The sequence below is a fragment of the Centruroides sculpturatus genome, unplaced genomic scaffold, assembly GCF_000671375.1.
Source record: "Centruroides sculpturatus isolate CEXI.00-Female unplaced genomic scaffold, Cexi_2.0 scaffold31, whole genome shotgun sequence".
Classification (NCBI taxonomy): Eukaryota; Metazoa; Arthropoda; class Arachnida; order Scorpiones; family Buthidae; genus Centruroides; species Centruroides sculpturatus.
Genome location: NW_019384496.1, coordinates 840,925 through 863,831, shown reverse-complemented (window position 1 = coordinate 863,831; position 22,907 = coordinate 840,925). Strand labels below are relative to the sequence as shown.

The 22,907-nt window shown below is 33.2% G+C and overlaps 1 protein-coding gene and 1 pseudogene across 9 annotated transcripts in view; one reads left to right on the top strand and one right to left on the bottom strand.

Annotated features, from left to right (window-relative positions):
- The first annotated feature begins 3,618 nt into the window (after nucleotides 1-3,618).
- LOC111621945 (protein angel homolog 2-like) overlaps nucleotides 3,619-22,907 on the top strand; it is a 75,019-nt gene continuing 55,730 nt past the window's right edge. The window contains exons 1-4 of one of the 9 annotated variants that reach the window (XM_023364204.1): nucleotides 3,619-3,834; nucleotides 12,026-12,113; nucleotides 17,740-17,815; nucleotides 18,351-18,506. In XM_023364204.1, coding sequence (XP_023219972.1) covers nucleotides 17,797-17,815; nucleotides 18,351-18,506 — 175 coding nt within the window. In that variant the 5' untranslated portion in view covers nucleotides 3,619-3,834; nucleotides 12,026-12,113; nucleotides 17,740-17,796. Of the gene's footprint in view, nucleotides 3,835-12,025; nucleotides 12,114-17,739; nucleotides 17,816-18,016; nucleotides 18,507-22,907 lie in introns of all 9 variants that reach the window. The other 8 variants (XM_023364200.1, XM_023364198.1, XM_023364205.1 and 5 more) reach the window with 8 other exon arrangements.
- Nucleotides 13,068-15,331, bottom strand: LOC111621923 (annotated as a pseudogene).

Here is a 22,907-nt window from a genome sequence, read left to right as displayed (position 1 = left end):
TTAGAGCTCTTATTAAATTTCTTAACTATAAACTTCCATGCAGAGGGAAGACTTTCTGCATCCCTCGCATTTAAACAGCCTTCCTGTATTTTACTCCTATAAATCTGCAACTTTTCAGCTGTCAACGCCAAAGATGGGGAAGATAAAGGTTCTATAATGGCTGCCTCATTCCATTTGACTACAGATCCTGGTGTTTGCGCCATTTGGGACAAAATTGTTGCATTAGACTCTTTTCTGATATTATAACTATGTTCCTTGATTCTAAGTCCCAAACTCCTGGTGGTTACTCCAATATAGTCTTTTTTAACGCCCAATTGCATATTCTCATAAGGAATTCTATAAACCCCTGCTTTCTCCTCTGACATTATAGCATCCTTATCATTTCTGAGGATTTTGTATAAATTAGGGGCCCTTTTTATAAGCATTCTCGAACCTTTTCTGCGAGCAATCTCTTTCATAACGCTATTTATACTTTCATTATATGTAAATTTTACGATTCCAGTGGGAGTATTTTTAAAAGACCCTTCTTGTTGTTCGCTTCATACTTCCTAACCATTCTCAGAATTGCGCTTTTTCTGTAACCTAGGGTCTTGGCCACGCTCATTATTCTATTTATTTCTTTGCTTCTGTCTTGTACTGTTTCACAATACAAGAACGCCCTTCTTATTAAAGCTCTGAAAGCTGCAATTTTATACTTATACGGATCCTTGGATTGGGAGGGAATATACAGTGGGCTGTGGGATGGTTTAATAAAAACGCTAGTGGACAGATGGCCTTTTTTGAATTTAATACCGATGTCTAGAAAATGTAGCTCCAAGGAACTCTTCTGCTCCAATCTTAAAGTAAGGCCATCATTGTTATCATTGATCTTATCCAAAAAATCCTTAATCCTGCTATTATTTCTCCATAATATAAGTAGGTCATCGACGTATCTACTAAAATAAATGACATCCCCCTTAAAATCATGAAAAATTCTTCTTTCCAGTCTTCTAACTACCAATTCGCATAGGATCCCCGAGAGCGGGCTTCCCATAGGGACCCCTCTTCTCTGTCTGTAGATCTGCCCATTAAAAGCAAAACAAGATTCACGACACACCAATCTAGCCATACCCTCTACTTCCTCGGCAGAACTAAGCAACTCCGAGTTCTTGCCGTATAAGAAATCCAAAAGTGCCTTCTCTCATGATTCTATCTTTACTAAAAGATACATGTTCTCATAGTTGAAAACAGTTGCAACTTCATCTTCCATTAATGTAATATTTTGCAGATCTTTGACCACTTTCATAGGATCAGGCGCAACTAGAGTATCCGTGTCCAGCTGGGAGGATAAATACTCATGCAACTTCTTTTCTAATACAAACCCTTGCATTTCTCCCTTGCATTTCTCTACAACCCTTGCATTTCTATACAACCGGTCTTATTTCTTTACCGATTTTATGTACCTTAGCGAAAGCAAACAGCCTAGGTGTTCCAGCTCTAGGGTTCCTGCATTTTTTGAGAAAAGGCAAAGCTCTGGAAAGATTAGAGACCTCTAGTTTCCTGACTCTTCTATCCAAACTTCCAATAATCTTGCTGTTGACACTTTCACACTCTGTCTTTTCGATGTAATCCATTAGTGCTTTGTTATAAGTGTGCCTTTTCATGATGACCAGTTGTTTACTTTTATCAGCCCTAGTCAACACCAAATCATTGTGCTTTAACCAATTCTTAGTGAGTTGGATGTCACTGATTCTAATACCTTGCGTTTGGTTTCTCTGCCTGTTGTTAAAGACTGCTTTCCATCTGGAGTACTCCTTTTCTAAATCATCTAGCCCAACAATGCCCCTTTCAATTTCCTGTACGGAGGTTTCCCAACTCATAGCATCCGCTGGAACAAAATTTGGGCCTTTTTCTAGAAGCTCCTTGATCCTTGCCGGTATTTCTATTTGGTCCCATACGTGGAAAGCAATAAGGTTTCTCTTGGTATTTCTAACCTTTTGTTTATGCATAATCCATTTTAATTTCTTTACATAAATACAAGTAGAATTCTTATGGACTTCAGCTAGATCAGGATTAAGGATTTTTTCGATAAGATCAGTGATAACAATGATGGCCTTACTTTAAGATTGGAGCAGAACATCGGTATTAAATTCAAAAAAGGCCATCTGTCCACTAGCGTTTTTATTAAACCATCCCACAGCCCACTGTATATTCCCTCCCAATCCAAGGATCCGTATAAGTATAAAATTGCAGCTTTCAGAGCTTTAATAAGAAGGGCGTTCTTGTATTGTGAAACAGTACAAGACAGAAGCAAAGAAATAAATAGAATAATGAGCGTGGCCAAGACCCTAGGTTACAGAAAAAGCGCAATTCTGAGAATGGTTAGGAAGTATGAAGCGAACAACAAGAAGGGTCTTTTAAAAATACTCCCACTGGAATCGTAAAATTTACATATAATGAAAGTATAAATAGCGTTATGAAAGAGATTGCTCGCAGAAAAGGTTCGAGAATGCTTATAAAAAGGGCCCCTAATTTATACAAAATCCTCAGAAATGATAAGGATGCTATAATGTCAGAGGAGAAAGCAGGGGTTTATAGAATTCCTTATGAGAANGCTTTCTAATACTTTAATAAGAAGGGCATTTTTGTATTGTGAAACAGTACAAGACAGGAGTAAAGAAATAAATAGAATAATGAGCGTGGCCAAGACCCTAGGTTACCGAAAAAGCGCAATTCTGGGAATGGTTAGGAAGTATGAAGCAAACATCAAGAAAAGGGTCTTAAAAATGCTCCCACTGGAATTGTAAAATTTACATATAATGAAAGTATGAATAGCGTTATCAAAGAGATTGCTCACAAAAAAGGTTCGAGAATGCTGATAAAAAGGGCCCCTAATTTATACAAAATCCTCAGAAATGATAAGGATGCTATAATGTCAGAGGAGAAAGCAGGGGTTTATAGAATTCCTTATGAGAATATGCAATTGGGCGTTAAAAAAGACTCTATTGGAGTAACCATCAGGAGTTTGGGACTTAGAATCAAGGAACATAGTTATAATATCAGAAAGGTGTCTAATGCAACAATTTTGTCCCAAATGGCGCAAACACCAGGATCTGTAGTCAAATGGAATGCGGCAGCCATCATAGAACCTTTATCTTCCCCATCTTTGGCGTTGACAGCTGAAAAGTTGCAGATTTATAGGAGTAAAATACAGGAAGGCTGTTTAAATGCGAGGGATGCAGAAAGTCTTTCCTCTGCATGGAAGTTTATAGTTAAGAAATTTAATAAGAGCTCTAACCAGTCAAAATAGTAATTTTATTGGATGTGTTAGTAATTGTATTTCTTAATACTTCTATGTACATTTTTTACATTTTTATTTTATGTTACTCTGTTGGTTATTTAATTTTGTATTCCATTAATGGAATCCTTTAATTCAAATTTGGTTCTCAACCTGAAGATGGCCTGTGAATCAGGCTGAAAACGTTTGTTTGAAATAAATTATATTTCTCGGCAAGGATAAGGTGTTAGTTATATGTATAATTTTTAATAACTAATTCTTTTTATATAGAAATATTATTGACATGCCTAATAGCTGTTTATTATCATTGGGTTTGTATATGTTTATTACTACTTTTAGCCGCCATATTGTTAAGACCGAACTGCCCTCTATAGTTCATTTCCTTCGCTAATACAATGAAATTATCTTTCATGCCTATTGATTGGTGCATATATCGTCGATTACGATTGGCTGTAAGAAATTAGACTCGTGCGTTTCTACATCAAGGTTTACTCTCCGCGTTCTAGTGGTAATTGCAAATGGAGGAAAATGTGTATATAAAATTATTTAATTGAGCCGTATGTATGTTTAATAACTTTAATTTCAGATTATTTCAGAAATGAATCATCAAGCTTTCGTTTGAACTTCTATATTGTTTATGAATAAAATTAAGTAAAATTTATTAATGCAATTTATTTTCAATTAAATAATAATCGGTTAATCTTTCGAATGAAACGTTTTCGTTGATATTAGATACGTTATTTATAGTGTCATGCCGTTTCTCTCTGTGATTTGTTTACATTATTAAGATACTATATCCATCTCGATGTTTATTGTCTTACATCGGGCATGGGCACATGAATCTCATACTATTAAGATCCTTATTTACGTTATGAATAATTTACAATAAATCCACGTCTCCACTGAACAAAGCTTATGAGCTACAAGTGATAAATTTGAAAATTCGTTACCATACTGTTTCCTTTAAAAAGTTTATACGGTCGTGTGTAAATTGCCAACTAATTAACCAGTTTAATAATTAAGTGGCAACATTAAGGTTCCCTAAATAATGAAAAACTGGCAATGAGGTTGCATTGATAAAGTACTCTATGAAATTAAGTTAATACTAATATTTTCGTTTATAATTTTATTGTTTATGTGTATTATAATCTTACATAAAATCATTTACAAAAAATCTGATGTTTTGGCTCGACTCATCAAAACATTGTATTTTGCCCCTTTACTATAGAAAAGTTGCCCATGCCTGTCTTATAGTCTTAAAGTTTGGTTTAGTAAACATACATTTTTACATTTATTATTTCATTAAGATTGATTAAATGAAGTAAGTACTTTATTGTTATTGTTATTAAATTTTAATCTTAAAATGCAACACAATCTGTTAAATCTGAACTGTTACCATCTAGATCACAAATGCCAACAACTGTTTATTTATTTATTTTATTTGTTATAAAGTTGTAAACAGTTGTAAAGTTATAAGCAGTTGTTGGCATTTGTGATATATTTATTGATGTGATTTATTTATTTGTTATAAAATAAATAGATTTGAATAGAATTATTATAGAATTACTGAAAACTGATTTTTATCATTTTTCTTGTCCATTAAATTTTCTCAGAGATCATAAACTATTATGTTATTTTTCATACACATTTAAATGTATATATATATATATATATATATTTGCAGGTATGTATATTGTAGTGTATGTTGTACAATACAGTACAGTGTGTGTACAGTATGACTATACTGTAGTCATTACTACATAATATTTTTGCATCTGTTAGAAAGGGTCTTGTATCTCACAGTTTGAGAACCACAATCACTGCATTAAGCAGATTCTTCTGTATTTACAAAGAGCACATGCGTGCATGTACCCATACACACCCTCTAATTTGTATGAATATGATTGTATAGATATGATTACATTTGAATACAAAACTGAATGTAATATATACAGGTATACCTCGACTTACGTCGTTTCGAGTTACGTCGTTCCCGATTATACGTCGTTTGTCAAAAAAGTATACGGAAAAATAAAAATCAAGTTTAAGTCATTTTATTCGACTTTACGTCCGTCCGCCACAAATATTGAAGTCGTAATATCACTAGAAAAGCGTTTAAAGCACATAAAATCATATTAAAATATATACATTTACAAGTATGTACTGTATTTACAGTACAGTACATGCATTTGTAAATTTAGATTACTTTTGTTCTGTACTCTATTAAAAACTAAAATTTATTTGTTTGTAAGCTTAAAATAGATTCTTATTAACCATATATTATTAAAAATGCATTAATAAATAAAATACAGAACTGGGAATGGTAATTTACGGTTTAGCCTAGTGACAAGTAGATTCGGAGACAAGTAAATTCGACTTATGTCGTTTTCGACTTAAGTCGTTTTCCTGGAACCAATTACCGACCTATGGCGAGGTATACCTGTATTTATATATATACAAGGCAGTTAAACTTTGTTCAAAATTTCAGTAACAGTGATGGGATTATGTGTTATATAGTCCCAATTTATTTATTTTTTTCTAGGTATGCCCTCCACATGATGACACTCCTCCCATCATTTTGGCAATGATGATATCTCTGTATGGTTCTCCATATTGAGGAGGCAATCAGTGGACTTGATTGAGAGATTCTGAATCACCTGACCTATAGTCTTGATCTGTCACCATGAATTATCACCTGTTTGACACTTTGAAGGAAGCTCTGAGAAACAGGACATTCACCTAGAACAGGGGTCGGCAACCTTTTGAGTCGGAAGAGCCAAAAATTACAATTTACAAAATTTCAAAGTTTTTAAAGAGCCACAAAATTTTTTCTTGCCAACAATAAATAGTACTCGCATAAATAAAGTTTTTTGATAAAAAAAAAACGAATCTATTTATTCAGAATTGTCTTGCGTCGAAAGCGAATTAAACTTCATAGAAACATCCGACGACGGCGTCATTTGAGAGTTTCCGACGGACTGACGACAGTGACGGCGCGTGTCACAGGGGAGGGTTGCGATGAAAAGCGAGTACAAGTGGCTGAGAGATAGAATCAGTGCCGAATCCTTGTTAATCGATTCAGAACGATTTTTAAATTTTTTTTTTTTTTTTTTTGATAAAATAAATAATATTTGCGTATGGAACTAAAGAGCTGCAGCTTCACATCCAAAGAGCCGCATGTGGATCGCGAGCCGCAGGTTGCCAACCCCTGACCTAGAACACTGAACTGTTACCATCTAGATCACAAATGCCAACAACTGTTTATTTATTTATTTTATTTGTTATAAAGTTGTAAACAGTTGTTGGCATTTGTGATGTACTCATTGATGTTATTTATTTATTTGTTATAAAATAAATAGATTTGAATAGAATTATTATAGAATTAGAATATAGAATATAGAAAGAGTTTGTTAAGTTTGTTATGAAATGACTATGATGCAACCAAAAAACTTCCGTTCTACAGGCATAGCATTGTTACCAAAACAACAAGAGAAGTATCAGTGTGTGAAGGTAGTAGCTAGAGAAAGAAACATAAATTGGGAATATACATTTCCCATTACTGAAATTCTGCATAGAAGTCACACTGCTCTTATATATTATTATATTATTAGAACTAGAACATTTTTAGGCATTAAAAAAAAATCATAAAAATCATTTTCATGTTTTCATTTTAGTTTTAGTGCCTAGATGTCCTAACTCTAATTATTATACATATAGTAAAACTCTGATTAACTGAATGTCCAATTACTTGAACCACCACTTGTCCTCCTTTCTCTCTCCTCCTGATGTCATACTGTACAGGTAACCCCCGTAAAACACGGCACTTCTATAGCACAGATTCACTCTAACACGGTTCGAGAATTGGTACCATTCCCGTATAACACGGTACTGTTATAGCACGGATTCACTCTGACACGGTTCAGAAATTGGGAAAAACCCTCGTACAACGTAAAATGTAATAAATTTTTACATACTTAAGTAATAATAGTTCATGAAAATAATAATTTTCGTAAACTATTATTACTTAAGTATGTAAATTTTCTTTTCTCACCTTCTGTTGATGCACGTGGTCCTTCTCAAAAATTGTTTCAATGTTGCAGATCTCGATGCTTCTGATGTTGCCAGATGTTTTTCCCTTATTCCATACTTTCTTTATTCTTCATAAGTGCTTAGCATCATATAAGGAAAATTATAAAGACCTTTTAACTAGAAGCAAGCAATCTAAAATTACATACTTTTTGCAAAAGGTAGAGCATGGATCTGAAGATAATGCAGAAAAATGCTCAGAGGATAATGATAACTTGCCAAAAAGAAAACGCTCTCGGTTAATAGTGCTTTTAGTGATGACGAAGAAAACATTGTTTAATTTATATNTTCCTATGTTTCTCTGACTAAACATCCGTTAGTTACATTGAATTCAACAATGTCTGTCCATTTAAAAGCTTTTCCTTCATTGTTAGTTTGGATAGAATGCACTCTAAGGTTCTCACTAAAGTTTTTAAAGTCTAAAAAATCATTATAACCTAAAGAGTGCACTATATAAGGCTTTGTATCACTTAAGAAAATTTTAATAAAAATATTTATCTTAATTATGAAAATATAATAGCATGTTTTTTAATTTTTGGAACCTAACCCTCCTTTTCGTACTAGTTCTTTGTTTCGTATAACATGGCAATTTTTTGGAACGGTACTACCGTGTTATACAGGGGTTACCTGTAATTCTCTTATGTCATGTGACTGCATGATCAGTGATGCCTATGTACTATGACTGATCCAAATGATCAGTAGGATGCCACTTGCACATTAATAAATAAATAAATACAATATATGTACAATACTATGATGTTAGCCTGTAATTTCATTTTTTACATATTAATTCATTCATGCAAATTTTTGATTATCCAAATAATCTGCAGGATGATTAAATTCAGGTAATTGGTGTTCTACTGTATTAAATAAAGCAATCTTTGCATTTTTTAAAAATATCTATTGTAGTCGATTACTTGATGATCAAGAAGAATAAAAGAATTAATACTCTTATTCTGAATCATTTTTGAAGTGGTTAATAAAAAACAAAATTACAAGTTTCTTACTTACATTCTGAATTTTTCAGATATTTTATATTATAAAAATATCTGTAAGGAATAGTCAAAAAGAAGTAAAATCTGGAAATATTAATTATGTAATGTAATCTGTCAATTTTGTGTTATGAAACCAATATTAATTACTAATCTTTTAATGAAATAATAGAGCAGATCATATTATCATTGAAAATATGTAAGGGCATTTCTCATTTCTTTCAAGTTTACAGGAGAGCAATTTTAAAAAAAGGACTCACTTATTTTCTTCATAAATAAGAAACTATTGAGTATATAGCACTGCTTTTTTCATGTTTTCATGTAAATTACTTGGTAAATGTTATAAATGCGTAAGTTCATTGCTGACTTCATTGTTATCATTATTTTGGAGCCTTATTTTGAGATATGCCATAGAATTAAGATATAACTACAGTATAATATTAAAATTTGGCTCAAAGTAACCAAATCAACTGATTACTATCAAAAATGAAATGTTTTGTATGCAATAAAAACAAAATGAAAAGAGACATTATTATATTGAAGAGTTTTTAATGACAAATGTAAAATCAACAATAAGCACAAAAATACGAGTAAATTGATATAAGGATAAACTATTTAACAAGAAAACACACGAGATACAAAAGTGAGTTAAAAAAAAAATACTTTGGAAAAACAAAAATGCAATTCAAAAATTTTGTTTAAACCCATTAATATAAATCAGAAACTGAAAAATGCTAAGTGGTGAAATAGGTCACCTGCTTACTGGTATATCACTTAAAATGTAATAATATAATATTTCTTAAATGAAGATGAAAATAAAAATGAATGGAACCTTTTTGACAAGAGAAGAAACCAAACTATATGTAACAACACTTTCCTTTTTTGTTTTTTACTTTACCAAATGAGGCAAAGATTTATAAAACTGGGCATGTTCAGGCAAATTTATTACTGGTGTTGATCCAGAGCAAAGAGTGATTAGGTTGCTGTACTTTTCTTATGACAATGGACAAGATCTCTTATTTAAGTTATTAAGTTGTTTTGTCAACAGTAGGGCATTTTTCTGTTTTAAAATCAACAATATTGTAGTTGTGATCAATGTGGCTTATTTTTAAAATATTTTACCTAATTCATTCTTCCTTACATTGAATTCACTTCACTTCTCCTCCTCCGGGTTTATATGGAGATTATAGCCCTAGTTTGCTTTTTCTCCAACTAGCGTCGCCATATACCTAAGTAGATCGGTCTGTTCATAAAATATATCGTTTGAGAGTATTCAGATGTTTCTTAGGATGAGTATCAGCTTTTGGCCAATAAATTGGGGACAGCTGATATTTAGTGCTAGACTACGACCCAGCTCTCATCAGGCCTCCACATACATGAGCAATATAAATAAAACTGACCTGGTGTCTCTGCTTCCCTGCAATGAGGGCAGTCTGGGGTGGGAAGTAAGCCCCGTGAGTGAAGGAATGCGTTTAAAGGTGTTGTTCCATCCAAAGGCAGGCCAGCAGCGTCTCTCCCCTTCGAGTCAGTGCAAAATTGTTAGGCCAGGGGTCAAACGGCTGGAGGTCGTCTCTCCCCTTGTTCCTATGTTTCTCTGACTAAACATCCGTTAGTTACATTGAATTCAACAATGTCTGTCCATTTAAAAGCTTTTCCTTCATTGTTAGTTTGGATAGAATGCACTCTAAGGTTCTCACTAAAGTTTTTAAAGTCTAAAAAATCATTATAACCTAAAGAGTGCACTATATAAGGCTTTGCCTTTTTTCAAGATGAAAGACTGGTATAAGCTGAGAAGGCACAAACAATTTATTGATTGATTTTCCCTTGTCTTTCAGGTAACAATTTGAAACCTTTTGAAGCATGGGAGACATCAACATCGACACTCAACCCAATACCGATCAGATAGTATTAATATTCCTCTGAATTTTGAAACTCTCCCTTGTAATTCCAGCTTTTTGTTTACCTTTCTGACAAATAATTTTTTATAGTTTTCACAAGACTGTTGGACAGGCGGTTGTTAAGTTTTGCGTCAGGGTTTATTTACGAAAGGTGAAAGTTTAACTGTCCCATCAGATATTCGTTAACGTTTTAATACCAAATTTCATCCAGGCCTTGCATTTAAATAATTTTTTGTGGGCTAGTTGATTTCTGTTCTCTGAATTTTTGTAAGTGCTTTTCTGAACTTGTTATTTAAAAAAGAAACTGATAATATTATGGAGTCTAAAAACAGTGGAGTGTCAAGAACTGTGCTCACCATAGAAACCAAGTAAGAGATAATAGCCAAGGTAGAAAGTGGGCATAAGATGTTTGATGTTGCTAGGCAGTATGGCTTGAACAGATCTACAGTAGGCACAATCTTAGCAATGAAAGATATATCAAGAAGTCTCAAGTCGCTAATGGAGTAATGAAAATCACATCTGAGAAATAAAAAGCATTGAAAAGCTCATAATGGAACCTGAAATGATCTGACAACAGAAGAACTCCAAGAACTCTTAAATGAAGAATATCAAGAAACTCAGCAAGATGTGTTTTCTTTTGAAAAAGAGGAAGACGAAAAAGGACCAATGTCGACATCTGCTGCTCAAGATCTTTTGAAGAAGTGGGAGGATGTCAGAACAACGGTTATCCAAATGGCATCCAAACCAGAATAAGGTTAATGGGGTTGGGGATCTTTACAATTACAATACTATTAATTACTTCCGAAAAATCCTGAAGAAAAGAAAAAAGCAATTGTTATGGACAGATTCTTTAACCCCCACAAACAGAAAAAACAAATGCAAGACTGCATATATATGTATTTTTACTATTACATATAAATAAATGTAGTAAAAAAGTATATATTTCTTATTTTTGGAGTCTCTGGAATGAATTAATCAAATTTCTATAAAAACCTATGGTAAATCGATAATCATTTAATGAACAAAGTCTTGGAACGGATTATGTTCGTTAACCGATCACCCACTGTATATGATTCTGTAATATGATGAAGGCTTACCAAGCAGGCTGAAAAGGTTTGTTTTGATTAAATTTAATTGCTGGAAATGTGTTTAAGGTGTGTACAGTATCTTCTTTCTATGAAGTAACAACTTCACAACTCTGTCAGTCTTTTTATACATATATTTGATGTTAAAGTACCAGAACCAAAAATCCAACACAAAAATAAGAAATTTTAATTTAAAACAAACATTTTTGGTAGTTTAAAGCATCTGCTTTTGAATATTGTTTGTAACCTAATAATGGTTGTTTTAAAAAAAAATTTCTTTTTATTCTGGATTTGGGTTGTTGTTGTATTTTAATTGTTGTGTTATCTAGTATTTTGTAAGATAATATATTATGACATTTAAAAACTTATTGAAATTGGTTTGTATAGTATAAACAACAATTTTTTAAATAAAAGAAACTTAAAATGTTACAATTGTAATATTTGAGTTTCTTTTATTTTATATTGTTGTGATGACATAATAGCAATGGCTTTAATAATAAACCAAACAATTGCATAATTAATGGCTTTAATTATTGATTTTTATTTATTTGATCTACTGAGAAATGAACAGTGATTTAAAAATCACTGTTCATTTCTCAGTAGATCAGACTGTGAACCAAATGCAGAATTCTAAATTCAGTTTTGTTTGTAATTATAAATCTTCATATAATTTTTGTATATTTATAGATTTCAAAAGTCGTGTTTTAATTTGCTTCAAAGGGAAAGGATCTATAAAATGATATATAGTGTTCTTTTTTATTAAACTCTTATAACTGTAAGTTTTTTATTATTTTAAATTAAGCATGGCTTGAGGCACCTTGACTAATGCAACCCTCTGTGATATTTTTTTCTATGGTCTGTATACTTTCAAGATCTTTAAATGTATTTATGTCATAACTAATATACAAGAAGTCCACATGTCCAGTGAACAAAAGTCATAAGGATATAAGTTATAAATTTGAAGATTTGTTATCCACATTCATAATATTCATGTTTTCTTTACAAATGTAGAACTTAAATAAAATTTGATTTTAGGCCTAATTTCATCTCAAAACAATGTCAGATGATCCTTTTCTATTGAAAGGTTGTTCTCATCTACACTTGAAATAGATAAACATTTTCTTTCAGTGTTCAGGTAATGATAATTAGTGTATTCATATGTGTGGCTCTCATTCGTGCTTAATTAATTATTGATACTATACACAAACAAGGCTACATACAAAAAACTTAAATTTATTATATACATGAGATATGGCGCGATCATACAAGTCGAGCACGAAAGCGAGAACACATGCATTTAGAGTGAGGACCGAATCCAAAGTGTGAGATCATAGGTCAGCTTGCCAGGTCTGTTCAGTTCAGAGTTCTTCCTGGTGGCGACTTTTGGATTTATTACCAAAGCTGTCGCCACAGTGCTCTCCCCCCAGTACTGTAGGTATGAAGTTAGAGGTATCGAGCGTTGAACCTAACTCTTCTTCCAGATTGTGTCGTCGTCATATTGGTGGGCACGGAGTTATTAGTAGTGTTTATTGTTGGTCGCTCTGGGAGGTCTGGACATGTTGTCCTGTAGGAGTTTGATGATGTGCTGGCATTCTCACTGTCCAGAAATGCTTGCTTCAGTCAGTCGATGTTAACCATTGTTGTTTTTCTGTTGACTAGGATCGTGAAGTGCTTGGGTGTCCACAAGGTAACAGGGAAGGAGCCATCGTAAAGGGAGGTCAGAGATATTCTATGACCTTCTCTCTGCACAAAGGGAGCAGGTGTCGAGTGCTGGATGAACAAAGTGTGAAGGTTTTACATGTGCAGATGTTGGAGTCAGTATAAGCAACTGCATTGTGGATCTTAGGTGATGGAGGAAGGATGATGGATCTGCTGGTGGTTTCTGTGAAGGGTGAAAGAACTCTGCCGGGAGACAAAGGGTTGTGCTGTACCTGCACATTCCTTCGTCTCCTGGCAATGGTACTTGTCTCCCAGCAATGGTACTTGTGCTGTACTCGGCACAAGTACCATTGATGTCTTCTTTTAATGCTGATCGAAGGCCGAGAAGGATGATTGGGAGAGATTCCGTCCAGTGTCGTTTGCAACATCTGAGAGCTTGTTTTAGAGAACAATGGAATCGTTCAACTAAACCATTAGCTGATGGATGGTATGGTGTTGTACATATGTGTTGGATGCCCAACATAGCTGTCACTGAGGCGAACAGATGAGATTGGAATTGTTGGCCTTGATCGGTGGTGATGATGGAGGGAACACTGAATCTGGAGATCCAATGAGAGATAAAAGTGCAAGCGACTGTTTCAGCAGAGATGTCGTGGAGGGGAACAGCTTCCAGCCACCTCGTGAATCTATCTATGCAGGTGAGAAGGTAGGTAGATCCATCTGACGGTGGAAATGGTCCGACAAGGTCGAGATGCACATGTGAAAACCGATTGGATGGAAGGTTAAATCTCTTAAGAGGGCTGTTGGTGTGCCAATTCTCTTTAGACCATTGGCAGTTTATGCAGGAATGGCAATGTCCTTCTGCATCGAAGGCCACACAAAACGTTTTTGGACTAGACACCTTGTAGCATGAATTCCTGGATGGGCCAAATTGTGCATGGAAGAGAAGATTTGACAGTGAAATTGGAGAGGTATATATGGGTGAACCTTGCTGTCCTTTGTGTCACAATATAGTTGTAGTGACAGGCTGATTCATAGTGGCTGTAGCGTGAGTGATGTTTTATTGTTTGTGAGGAATGCGGTTAGCTCGTCGTCATTTGCTTGAGCTTCCGCTATGGCAGTAAAGTCTGTCAAGGAAAGTCGAATCTTGTTGATCCGAGAGAGAGGGGGAAAGTCGAATCTTGTTGATCCGAGAGAGAGGGCGTCTGCTACAATATTGTTCAAGCCAGTGACGTGCCTGATGTTGGTGCTGAACTGCGTAATGTAATCAAGATGTTGCAGCTGATGTGGGGAGCAAGTTTCCTGTTTTTGGCGAAACGTGAAGGTGAGAAGATGTTTCAATCTCTGATGGTTAGGTGGAAGTGTTTGATTGCAGAGTATATATCAATAGCTTGCAGCTCCCTGTCATAGGTACTGTACTTTATTTCGGTAGGCGTTAGCTTCCATGAAAAGAAGGGTAGTGGACGAGTTCTTTCAGCAGTGTGGGTTTGGAGTACAGTGCCAATGGTGACATTAGATGAGATCTGCTTTACATTGATTGAAGGACTTTAGAGCAGATTCGTTCCAGGAGATGATGCATTTATCATTTTTCTTGGAATCCTTGAGAAACTCGAGTAGTGTGGCCTGAGTGTGGGCTGCATTTGACAAAAAATGTCTATAAAAATTGAGCATGGCTAAGAAGCGATGGAGCTCGACTACAGTTTTTGGTTGAGGAAAATTGTTGATGGCCTTGGTTTTTGATGGCAAAGGTTTTACTCATGATGTAATCATGCAGCCGAGAAATGGAACTGCTGATTTTCCGAGGATGCACTTGGATGAGTTTAATTTTAGGCTGTGGCAAGCAGAGGAATGTTTGGCAGAGATAGTCCATGTGTTTGTCTGCATCCTTGGACGTGACCAATATATTGTCGAAATAGGGGATGCAGAAGTCGAGGCCAAGTAGGACTTGGTGGATATACTGCTGGAAAGTTTGACCAGCGTTTCATATGCTGAAAGGCATATAGACGTATTCAAACAAGCCAAACGGGGTTGTTATAGCTGTTTTTGGAATGTCCTCGGGGAAGATCGGTATTTGGTGATAGGCATGGGTTAGGTCCAGTGTGGAAAAAATGATTTTGCCTTCGAGGAGTTGAGTGCAGTCCTGTATATGAGGAACAGGGTAGCGATCGGGGACGGTTATAGCATTAATATGGTGGTAATCGTCGCATGGTCGCCACTGGCCATTTGCCTTTTTGACCATGTGTAGTGGGCTGGCCCAGGGGCTTTTGGATGGTCTGATGATGCCTTCAGACATTAAGAATTGAAATTCTTCACATGCTGCTCGGAGTGTATCTAGTGGTAACGTCTGGGTTTCGAGAAGACAGGTGGTCCTTTAGTCTCGATGTGATAGAAGGTGGTTGGCGTTTCTTGGTTTCGGGAGTTATCGATGGATTTGTAATGGTAGTGAACTCAGCCAAAATTTGGTGGTAGGGAGAGTCATTAGTTACAGCAGTAATGTTAATGACAGTTGTAGGTCAGTTCTGCCAGCAACCAGGAGACTTAAGTTCGTGACTCTATCAATTAGTCGATTGTTTTTAACGTCCACCAGTAGGTTGAATTTAGTTAAGAAGTCGATTCCTATGATGGGTTGGGTTACGTCAGCGATTACAAATGGCCACAAAAAACTCCGCTTTAAGTTAAAATTGAGTGTTAATAACTTTGTTCTGTAAGTTGAAATAGGTGTTCTGTTTGCTGCAAAGAGGACTAGCTTTTCAGGTTTGCATAAATGTGTGTTGGAACTTTTTGGAATGACTGAGTTGTCGGTGCCTGTGTTGATTAAGAATTTATATTTCGTAGTAGGGTCGGCCATGGTGATTCGATCGATGTGGCAGGTGAGGCTTCTGGCCATGAGCGCCCACCTAGTCAGTTTTTTGCCAGCCAAAAGGATCAAGGGGCTTTGCATTTTTTCGCCTGCGCTCCAAAGGTAGCGTGATAGTAATACATGCCATTGTTGGGACTGCTGTGCTGTTGATTCTGCCGCAATTTGCTGCGGCACCTCCTGTTGTTGGAGGGATATTCAGAGCATCTGAAGGAGCGGCACAGGTTGTTGATGGATGTAGTGAGGTTCTTGACCTGTTGGACTAATTCTGCAACTTTGTTCTTCAGGATGGAGATAGTGGCAAGTCATGTTCAACTGTTTGAATGTGTGTGGGGGAGACTAATTCCATTATCTTGTTGGCCATGGCGGCCTGTTGTTGGAGTTTTTCCTTGGATGCGGCTAAAATGGCCTGTATGTTGTGGGGTAATCTCGACAGCCAGAGAGATTGTAAAAGGTCTTTGCTGAAATGGTTACTGCCAAGTCATGCATCCATGTTAATAGGAAGGATGGATGTTGGTCTCCCAGCTCTAACCCTTCAAGAAGCGTTCTGATTTTGGAGGTCTTGCTCTCCGAATAGATGTCAATGAGATGAGCCTTTAGTGTCAAAAATTTATTCTGGTCGGGCAGGTTGAGGATTAGGTCCTGCACTGAATTTAAAATTTCCGGCTCTACTGCAGCAACAACATGTTTAAATTTCATGTTGTCGACGGTTAAGTTAGTTATGGAAAATTGTGCTTCTAGCTGAGCTAGGGTTGCTCTTCCAGAAAGGTGGGGGTCTGCTTGCAATGTGTGCTATGTGACGGTGATTGTCATTATTTTCTGCATCAGCCATGATTTTTTTGCATAGTTGTGGCAGCGCGGAGACAGTTATCCGTAAATGATGCATTGTGCACCCAGTTCAGCAAAGTGGAGAAAGGACAAAGAATGATGGCACATAAAGGCATGTGGCGAGAGAACAAAGGATGGCACATGGCATGAGAACACAGAAGGATGGCACTTGATGTACAATACCTTTCTGTTGAACAGTCGACCATCGACGAAAAATATCCGTGGTTACACTTTTTGAAGGTCTAGGTGTATAAGTTGGCAGTTCCAAAAGAGATGAAAGTCCAATGTTTGTATCCGATGCGAATGGATGGAGTTTTCATGTTGTACTGTAGAGTCCTTTATTGGGTACAGGCACCATAAATCATATATCATGTTCGGGTCACCAACAAAGCTACATACAAAAAACTTAAATTTATTATATACATGAGATATGGTGCGATTGTACAAGTCGAGCACGGAAGCGAGAACACATGCACTTAGAGTGAGGTCCGAATTTAAAGTGTGAGGTCATAGGTCAGGTTGCCAGGTCTGTTCAGTTCAGAGTTCCTCCTGGTGGTGACTTTTGGATTTATTACCAAAGCTGTCGTCACAATATGTATGTAAGGATTCTTTGTCCAGAGTCTTATGTATCTGTTTGGTAGGCTGTATTGTTGTTTTAGCATATTTAAATTTAATATAACTAAAAATTTTAAGATTTATGTTTAAGAAACATTTTTCAGCATGAACACTTATGCTAATGTTCTTTCTGCTTATAATAATTATGTTCTCTTAACAACTTTGCTAAATTTTAATTTTCTGTCAGTTTTGTGAAATAATTTCAAAATAATAAATTTTACATTAATTTATTACAGTCATAATTTACTTAATTATTTATTGATTAATATAATTATAGTTAATGAATTTTTATATTTCAAAAAACTTTATAGATGACATTGTAACAAATAAATTTTGTAATTTTTATTTATATTTAATAATTCAAATATTCAACACTATTTAAACATGTTAATATGTTTCTGACTAAAAACAATTATTATAATTTATATTAATTTTTTTTCAGTAATCTGAAACATCATAATGATGCGATTCTTGACGTTTTCTGTTCAAATTAAACAACATGTACAGTTATATTTGTGGTAAATCTTTTGTTTTAATAACTTTATAAAATAATGCTTAATTAAATTTTAAAATATTGAACAAAAGCTTGATATATTCATTTTGTTGGATCAGAATGAAAATTATTTGATAACATCATTTGGAAATTTCTTTATTTGAAGAATAATTATTTATTTTAATCATTTTTTTAACTATATTTCTTGCTTTTTAAAAAAATGCAGTTATCATCAATCAAGAAAGTGATTTCAATGAATAATCTGATAAGATTACAAAAGGGAACCAATAAATGTCAACCTCAAAAATATTGTACAAATTCTTATTCATCTCTTAATAAAGGATGTCAAGATGCTGTACAGTTAAGTAACTTTGATTTTGTAAACAAATGGTTCTATCCATTTCCTTTTTATAATAGCTTACAACTGTCACAATTACCTCCCACAATCTGTGCATCCAGTCAATATTTTTCATCTTATAACAATAATACATACATGGAAGAAGAACAAAGGAATTATTTTAAGAAAGAAAGAAAGAATTTATCAGAGACATATTTTTCAGAAAGCAGTTCTTTTCAACAAACAAATGAAAAATTACAGCAAATGAATCCCAATTTTTCCATCACTAGTACTGGTCTTCCAGTTAGAACTTTTCATGCAGAAACTTCAATGAATGAACAGGTTGATTTAAATGAACAAGCATTAAGGGCTAAAAAAGGTATGTATTGTAAATTTTTTCTTTAAAATACAGTCAAATCTGTCTATAATGGAGCCCCAAGGGACCGAACAACTCTTTCATGGTAGACAGGTTTTCACTATATACAGGTTACTTACTATAGGTATCCCTTGATTAATGGGATTAATAAATTTCTTGATGTTATTGAATATATCAAAATTGTGTTAATCAAATACAGTGGTACCTCTGTATTCAACTGAACAATCATTGCTCGCTAGAACAATCTTTCCGTTAATAACAAATATTTTTATTTTAACCTTAATTTTTTCATTCATCCGTAAAAATGTTATCTAAGATAAAAATGAATAACCAATTTAAAAATAAAATAAAATCTTACAGCTGCTTACCTTCATCAGACAAAATTATACTCAGTTATTCAGTTTGTTGTATTCATAAGTGAAAAAAAAAAAAACAAACTGCATGTAGAACACATCATCAGCAGGGGCAGAGTTAGGTTTTTTGGGGCCTAGGATATATTGAAGTCCAATGGGGCCCCATTTTTTGTTAGATTAAGAATCTTTAAACTGGAGTTTAAAATTTGTTTTTAATGACATCAAAATCAGAGTTGAAATATATTTATTTATGAAATGGTATTGAATGACAAACTTCATATCTTATATGATAAAACATAAGAAATAAAGAAATATTTACATTGATTAATTACTGACCAATTACATTACATTGATTACAATAAAACAAATAATACTATAAATTATCATTATTATNTGTTTCCATGTTAGACAGGTTTGACTGTATAAACATAAACTTTTTCATTAAGGGAAATTTTTTTATAATAAAGAAATAAAAATTTTCATTCTATTTCTTCAAAAAATTTCTTATTTAAAAAATATATTGTAAAGATGCACTATTTCAAAATGTAAATAATAATAACAAGATGCATTTATTTATTATATATATATATTAAAATAATGCACTGTATATTCAAAAAATTAAAAAACATGTTTACAAAATTGATCACTAACTGAAGAAATAAAAACAGTCAAATAGAATTGCAGTTAGTGATATTTACTTTATCTCTATTTTGCTTTTTGTATTTTACTATACAATAACTTTCATATGAATTTTAATGAAAGTTTTTTAAATAATACATTTGAATTTTTATTATAAACTTCACTTAATTTTTCTTATTTATATTTGATGAAAATGTCTTATTATTAATAATTTTAATTCATCTGCATAAAATAATAATAAAAAAAGATATATTTTAACTATTGATTTTATGTATTAATAATTTGATCAGTTATTATTTTCTAAGTATTTTAATGGATTGTGGTAAGCATTTTCAGAAAGTTGTCACCAATAGGTAAAGACTCTCTGAAACTGTACACCACATGAATTACTCATACCATATAATATTCTTACTTGAGTTTCCCCAAGAACTATGTGAATTTGCTTGTTTGTATCAGTTTTTTGTTATATTTATCAAGATATGTTTTTTTTATTGTGCTATAAAGGCAGTTTTTATATTTAAACACTTTTATTTTATAATTTTAGACATTTTAAATCCTACTGTAAACATTATTATATAATTTTAAATAGTATTTTTCATACTTATTGTGTTTTTATTTTTACGTTTTGTATAATGTTTTATCCTTAAATATTATACTTTTATACTTGTGCATCTTTTGATGTTTCTTGCTTTTTATATATACTGTAGTTCAGTTTTTGTTTCTATTTTATTGTATTATTTTAGGGCGTCATATAGTACTGTCCATAAATTATGTAATGCAGATTTGGGTGGGCAGGTGTGTATAATTATATGCAGGTGTGCATATAATTATTTTGCATTTTGAGGATTGAGGTGGTTACAAAAATGTGACATAATGTTAGGATCTTTAAATTGACATGTTTGTTAAAATGCAGGAATTAAGACACTGGTAGTTTTTTCCCAAATAATGATAACTTTTCAGAAGTGGCTTTAACTTTCATTATCTAATTTGGCAAAAAAACTAACACAAATGAAAATAAAAAATATAAAAAAAGTTTTAAAGAAATGCATTTTATTCACATAAATGCACTAAAAAGTAAAAAATAAATTTTCTTTAACTTTCACAATATTCTTGGTATTTACAGTATTGTGACTAGGGATGGTCCTGATACTGCATATACTAATACCATATTGATACTTTCCTTTGATACCGAGTACTTTTTGTATTTGATACTTTTGGTCCAACATCAATACTTAGCTTTGGGTACCAGATCTGGTATTATTACATTTTTCACAGACAGGTAAGGTTTGACTGAAACCAAATTTTGCAGCCAAATCAGAAACTGAAATGGAATTTTACACACGTTAAACTCACATAAAAAATATTAATGATCAAAAATCAATAAATGTATTATGTCAAATTTCATTACCAGAATCTACATTTGCTTAGAGTTTTGATTACTATTTGTAAATAAATATTTAGTAAAGCATTATGTAGTACTTTTGTTTGTTAATTAACTTGTACAAATATAAACAACTACTGAAACCCGATGCTTAGCAAATGGGTTTTGGTAGATGTGGGTGTCTATTTAATTAACTTGGATCATCAGTGATGTTTAAAATGAGCTACAATTTGTATATACTTGTTTGCACTGACATTTGTAAAATTTGAATGCAATAAAGAACTTTAAATGTAAAGATGCTATTTTACCTCTTCACTAATAGTTTCTTTTCCATCCCTATCCCATATATAGTAGTATCCATAGACCCCATTAGCAGGACTAGATTTTGTGTATATAAGATATCATATGAGTGTAAACTGACTTCAGAAGCAGATAGCTGGGATTCAATTGCCTGGAGTAAGCAACAAAATATTAAATTCTGCTCTGGGTCCAGTCAGCCTTCATTGTAATGAGTACAGTACCTTTTCAGTAGTAAAAACAACAGGAAGGTGGCATGACAGACTGAATAACAACAGCTAGCAAGATTTCCATAAAAAGCTTTTCTTTAAAACTTTTTTTAATGTATTTTATTTTCTATCTTTTAGTTCTATGTATGTAACACTGAATTATTAAAATTCATGGTTTAGCATTTAATTATCTAATCAAATCAAATTTATTAAACATTAATAGGCATAGCCTGTTATAACAGGGTGTTAAATTTACATTATATCAAATTTACTTATATCGACATTAACGATAATCATATAAAACTAAGTGTCCTGTAAATACAATACCTATGCATATCAGGTTTGTTACAAAAAAAAATTAGAAAGGCTGATTACAAAAAACTTTTTGCAAAATTATACAATTGGTATATCATTGTAGTGTTTGCTAAATGAAATAACCGATATATTTGATTTTCCTCCTTAAAGGTATTTAGCTAATTTAGTTTACCATTAATTCTTAGTTTCTGGCCTTCCTTGCATTCACAGAACATATGAAATTTAGTCAATATTTCTTTACATCTTGGACAGTATGTTTTCAAGAATTCATAAAGTTTATTATTTACCATTATCATCTTTTTATTTAATTTAAGTTGGTTATAGAATTTTTTGATTACAAATGGTACATTTGATAACATGTAGTTATTATTAAAAGGATAATTCAGAATAATGCTGTACCACTCTGGTTCTTTCCGGTTGTACATTTCTTTAATGTCTTGAGATAGAGCAATTTCCAATTTATTTTGAATTGGTTGAGTTTAATCTGGTCACTAATTTCTGATTTTACCAGCAGTGGAGTTATAGAAACTCCAAAGTCATTGACAATATTTGTAATTTGGTTCACCAAGAACTTTTTTGCAGATTTTGACAAGATTTTTGATATATCAAGAACAATAATTTAGAAGGTAAATTTCCATTATCTCTAATCTTGAAAAGAAAATTGATGAACCTTTTTTACAAAGAAGGGAGTTAATTTGAATCTGTTAAGTTCTAGTCTGAGTGCATATCCAGGAATGTTATATTCTAGAGCAGTGTTTCCCAATTAGTTTTTCCTGCGTACCACTTCAAGAAAGAGCTCAAATTCGCCCCATATGGCAGAAATTCATATTAATCTATACTAATATTATAAATTAGAAGGTAATTCTCTCTGTCTTTCTGTTATTTTTTCACGTCTAAACCGCTAAACAGGTTTTAATAAAATTTAGCACAGAGATAGCTTACATGTTGGAGATGGACATAGGTTACATTTTACTGCGAGAAAATATCTTACTCCCACGAGAAAATTCGATATAATGCCGGAGAAGCTGTGGATAGTGATAGACAGCTAGTGATAAATAAAATAAGTTTTTTTACATTTATTATCTTTAAAATACTATTCTAATAATAATGAAAATAACATAAGGTTATTTAATTTTAATGCGACAAATGTGCACGATTTTCTTTGCACAACTTTGTAAAATCTGGTTGCTTTTTGGTCAGCTTCAGTCTC